The sequence below is a fragment of the Gasterosteus aculeatus genome, chromosome 20 (assembly GCF_964276395.1).
Source record: "Gasterosteus aculeatus chromosome 20, fGasAcu3.hap1.1, whole genome shotgun sequence".
Taxonomy (NCBI): Eukaryota; Metazoa; Chordata; class Actinopteri; order Perciformes; family Gasterosteidae; genus Gasterosteus; species Gasterosteus aculeatus.
Window position 1 is genome coordinate 4,697,187 of NC_135707.1, and position 5,496 is coordinate 4,702,682.

At 41.5% G+C, this 5,496-nt stretch overlaps 1 protein-coding gene across 1 annotated transcript; it reads left to right on the forward strand.

Moving 5' to 3' along the window:
• The first annotated feature begins 312 nt into the window (after positions 1 to 312).
• LOC120811198 (cysteine-rich venom protein) lies at positions 313 to 3,356 on the forward strand. The gene is made up of 6 exons (XM_040166427.2): positions 313 to 519; positions 1,446 to 1,536; positions 1,869 to 2,011; positions 2,452 to 2,540; positions 2,692 to 2,774; positions 2,848 to 3,356. Exons 1-6 carry the CDS (start codon positions 328 to 330, stop codon positions 2,982 to 2,984), a joined length of 735 nt encoding a protein of 244 aa, XP_040022361.2. The 5' UTR covers positions 313 to 327; the 3' UTR covers positions 2,985 to 3,356.
• Positions 3,357 to 5,496: the final 2,140 nt, after the last annotated feature.

Below are 5,496 nucleotides of genomic sequence, written 5' to 3' on the forward strand. Positions count from 1 at the left end.
TTTACACCTCCTGATGTCTTAATATTTTAACTTAAATTTCTTCTTCCTTTCAAATGTTTCCGCGGGCTCTCGTGTGTCCACAGCAAGGTAAGCACGATGTTAGCTCCATCTGCCGTGTTTGACTTTGCAGACATATGCTATTTCAACTCTGAAACCATGTCAATAAGTCTCCCTATACGATTATGGGATTTGGTGGAATCCTCTCTGTAAATTCTTCTGTTATGTCAAGCCATTTCACAGTAATTAAACCAGGATATTTTTGTGAGTCATGGAGTAGAAATTAAGCCACCAGAGTAAATATCAGGCTTCATTATGTAGTCCTTTGATATGTTGGTTTTAAGTGTGGTTCTGTGTGTGTGTGTGTGTGTGTGTGTGTGTGTGTGTGTGTGTGTGTGTGTGTGTGTGTGTGTGCGTGCAGACATTTGCCCGGATAAACCAGCTATACAGGCCGAGATCACTGACGTCCACAACGCCTTCCGGAGAGCTGTTGAGCCTACTGCTTCTGACATGCTGTTGATGGTCAGTCCTGCTTTTACTTACATTATGCTAAAAACTGTTTACTGTCGCCTGTAGGAAGAAAAATGCATCCATGGCAGTTACGATCTCCTTTGCAACGCATGAACATCACTTAAAAAAAAGGGGCTTTTCCAATCAGGATGATGATTAAGAGCTGAGCTTGACCTTTAAGGCCCAATGTTAAGCATTTATGGGGATCCACAGACAAAATATTACATCAATAATATGTTAAAATGTTAATAAGCATCATTACCTTGGAATGAATTGTTTCTTACACATGGAGCAGGTCCTCTCATTGTTCTCAGTAGCACAGAATGGACCAACCAAGCCCTGGTTCCTGTGGGGCAAATTCAAATTTGCACTTTCTTCACCGTGTTCTCCTTCACGCTTTGCACGTGCGAGATGTTTCCATGCAACCTTGCCGCTAGATACCGCCAAGTCCTGCGCACTGGCCCTATAAGCGTGATGAAATGTGAAAATACACGTTGACCGTGGCCACTCATAGATAAATATAATTATTCTAAAATGTCATTTTAATTTCCATTACAGTTGGGTAACGTCAACATCCTCTAATCTAGTAGAGCAGTAGCGAGCGTTGCACACAGTTGACCATCTTTGAGTCAACAGGAGGAATAAAGACGCCTCATGTCCTTTCCAAGAGAGTCGGGTGTTTGTGGAGGTGCAAGGCTGCTGCACAAAAGTCTCATGTTCATATTGGGTTTCGGCTTTGGGTTGTGTGAAAAGAACCCCAGCTGCTCTCCGAGGGGAAACCCGTCAGACTGGAAAATATTTTGAAATTCCTTCAGTCTTTCAAACGGCAAATGATCCCGTTTTCAAAAAAAACACATCCTGCGAGAGAATGGATCTGCTTCTGCATTCCAGTTCCAAGTGTTGTGAAACACGCGATTCGTTACCTGTCTGTCTCACAGAGCTACAGCGAGGAGGTGGCAGCCAGCGCTCAGGCCTGGGCTGACAACTGTGTTCTGGCTCACGGAGAACCCAGCACCCGCATGCTCAATGGTAGAATGTCTCTTTATCTTTCTTTTTTTCCCCTTCGTTTTAACCTCGCTCGACAAATGCCAGCCCCTTATACAACGCCTCAGAAGTGTGTGTGTGTGTGTGTGTGTGAAGGTTCCCTGTGAAGTGCGTGACCTTGTGATTGAATGTCGGCGTCTTAGTGAATATTATCTTATCTCCAGTCTTGATATCTTCATTTAAAAACAGATTACACCGAGTAAGATATGTTATCATTAAAGGTGGTTATCACCCTCTGGCCCATTAATGAACGCCGGTTTCATCTCAATAAGTGAGCTACTGGGACATGGAAATGAATCTTGCGTTCCGTCCGGCAGGATATGAACTGGGGGAGAATCTGTTCTATTCATCTTCACCTTACCCGTGGACCGCCGTGGTCAACGCCTGGCACAGTGAGGTGGCCAACTACCTGTACCCCAATGGCTCCACCAACGCCAAAACCGTGGGTCACTACACACAGGTAACAGTCAGCTGTTGTCATGGTAACAGGCAAAGGTACTTGTGGGACAGCAGCAATGACCGCATACAGTAACGTCGCTGTGGTTTTCTTGGATGGTTGATTTTAATGAATCTATATTTTTTTATAAATCAAGTCTAATGGAAAAGTCTTTTGCCGTCTTTCACATCACGTTTGGGGTTTTTCTGTTTTGGTCGACTTTTATTATTCTCAAAGCTGTTTCCACTGAGAAAAGGGGCATTCTTTGGATCCCTTTCCATCAATTTCACACTTTACGCAGCAATTTCTGTTTGAAAAACTGATGTGAAAAAGTTGTTTTAAAAGATTAAAAAATGAATTGAAAACAAAAACACAAATAAGTCATGGCGGTGTTCGAAGAAGCGATCCGCATTTCTGTTAGAGGAGAGTTAAGCAGCTTGTTTTTTGAATCTTCTTTTTGTCAGGTGGTGTGGAACAGCTCCTACAAAGTTGGCTGTGGAATGACATTGTGCCCTAACGGCATTTATTTCTACGCCTGCCATTATTACCGAGCGTAAGTCACCCCCCTTATGACTTCTGTTGTGTCCTTTCTGGGGGGGTAGCTGGACGGCGGTGATGAATTGACATTAAAAGTGTCCACACATTGAACCAGAGGTTTCTCTTGTGTCGGGTGAAAGAACCTGACCTGACAATTTTTTGCACAGAGGGAACTTCAGGACATGGCCGCCTTACAAGGTCGGACCCTCCTGCGCTTCCTGCCCCAATAACTGTGAAGACAAACTGTGCAGTAAGTCACACATTTTATGAGGCTGCTTTTACGGCAAAAACAATAGGCTGACCTCTCCGTTGCTTCATTTCAGCCAACCCCTGTCCCTACATAAACAAGTACCTCAACTGTCCCAGCTTGAAGACATTGGTTGGATGCAGCAACAATCTGGTGTCTTCCTGGTGTCCCGCTTCGTGCCAGTGCATCGACGAAATCATTCCAATAGCCTGAAGAGGAGCGCTGGAGTCCGCAGCGTGTAATCAAGCAGTTTTACGTGTCTGTTGGTTCTCTCTCTATGAGGCCAGATACTGCAAACCTCATCAATTTCCTCTGAGCTTACAAGTGATTTACCGATGACACGAGCAAAGAACGCGTCTGGATGGGATGGGGCTTAGCACTGATTGCCGCGAGTTTAAGGGACGTTTTTTGGTTTTAAATATTGATCTCTAATCAAAACCCAATGGGATGCTGCATCCCAGTGATGTGTCATAATCTTGTCCTGCTGGACTTTATTCATTTTGGAAATGTGTAAGTGAAAGCAGGAAGAACTTTTAATTCAAGTCCAACATATAATAAATAATAAAAAGTTAATTCTACACACAATCAGACGACACTGTCCTTCTGTTATTGATTGAAATTAAACATTTCAAAGCTTTAGTTTTGTTTCAATTTTATGTCATTCTTCCCTTCGTTTAGCATAAATGTGATAACGGCAAGTGGCCATTCGTTCCGTATTTATTACAGTCAAAGCACAAATCCAAGTGTTTTATAAGTAAATCTTTCTTTACTGTAGAAGAGGAAAATGGTCTTATTTGTAGGTTCTAAAGCTTCTTTATTTTCTAAAAGTATCCCCTATTTAAACTCTCTGTTGCACTAAAAACAGAATATTGCTGAAAAAAATGATCATTGCTCCTGACTGCGGCTCACAGATTCACCGCCTTCTCACGTCCGCGCTTATGAAATCAAACATATCCACATGAATTTGCACCAGCGGCAACGAGCAGAATCCGTTCAAACACTCGAGGGTGGACTGATGCTCACCTCTGCCTCAGTGTGGAAATGTTACAGGTTGCCGCCGTGGCCTGCTATCATCCTGACCTTAAAATTATCCCTTAGTGACCCCTGAGGGCCCACTAGAGGTGTGAGGTAGTTTTCAGAGGCCCCACCCCCTGTCTGTCAAGTCTTTTTTCTTATGTTGTAGTTTCTAGGCGCTAGCAGGGAGCCTGACATGGGTGCTAATAACGTATTTAACCTTCAAAAGATTTTTGTTTAAATACACTTTTTTCCCTTAAAGAGAAACTTATTTTTAATAATGGTAAAAAAAAATGATGGATTTTTCATATTTCGGCTGAAGTAGTTCCATCTAAGAAGTATGTTATTCTGATCAAATGAACAGTATTGATGGATGATGAACACAAGAGGGGTAATTGTAATTACAGCATCGGAATGTTTTCCTCTGAAGACTGCCATGTAACTTTGTTCAAATATCAACTTTCAGTGGTCCTTTCACAAGGGTTTTCTCAAAAGAACCTGGGGGGTGACAAGTCAACAGGCCTGTAACCGAAAAAAAGACCAGGATATATTTTTAGTTTTTAAAGATATTTGAAAGTTGTTTTTCTTTTCTAGATAATGTTTAAAAACCATCTGATAAATCCATCTTGGGTTGTAATTTGAAAAAACAGGAGAATTATGTTATTAACATGAGACATTGTGGTTTTAAAGGGGCCAAACGCCTAGAAGGCACGGACCTATAAAGATTGGCTTGAATTACGAACCAGCAGATGGCTCTGTTGTACAGCTCACCACACCTCCTGCTTCTGCATGACTGTCCAGTTTATCCAACCAGTGGCCGATGAATAAAATGCATTAAATCATGTAGAGGAATGTTATGCCTCATTACTTACTCTCCTTATACAAGTGCCCATAAGCGATATAATCCCATGTGATCTTGCACGTGTGACGGATATTTTAAAGCTTTTGATCATCTGCAGGGAAGATTATTTTTGATCGCATACAGGTTTCTGTGCAGGTCCGTTAGAAGAGCACAAATTGCTGTTTCTTTAAGTTCAGTGCATGTTGTTACATCGGCACTTAAGAGCAGTTGGATATGGCCCCCATGAACTGTCCACCAAAAGAGGAAGAAGTGAAACACAATGCGACTTGAAACAGGAAAAAGAAAAAGTCATGTGAGTCTTTCCGTTTGTTTTTAGGGATGTCAGATGTAACTGCTGAATAAAGCTGACATCAACAGCAATAACACAAATAATACAGAACAGAAGATGTACTACGGACGGCCTTAGGCAAAACAAGGAGTAAAAGCTTTAATTCATTGTGGTTTAATAATACTACTGGTTACAGGGTTTACATTTCAACCCATTCAGTATTATTGGTGTAATATGTTGATTCGTCTTATTAGTATATAGGATACCAGCCAGAGGGTTGGACACACTGTCTCATTGAATTGAATGAGAAAAATGTGTCCAAACGTTTGACTGGTAGGCCTACATACATAAAAGATTTTAAATATTTTTTCAATTCTACCCTGGCATTGACAACCATATTAAACTGTTTTAGCATTACTGCAAATGCTTTAATCAATTAAAGTACGGGCTGATAAAATAATAGCCTAAATCTATTGACATTTTGGATTAAAGTCCTTTATATGAGCCGACAGGTATACTTGTTGTGCAATAATGTAAAAAGGGGGCGTTTCAGGTTTCAATCAGGTTTGATTGACGGCTCT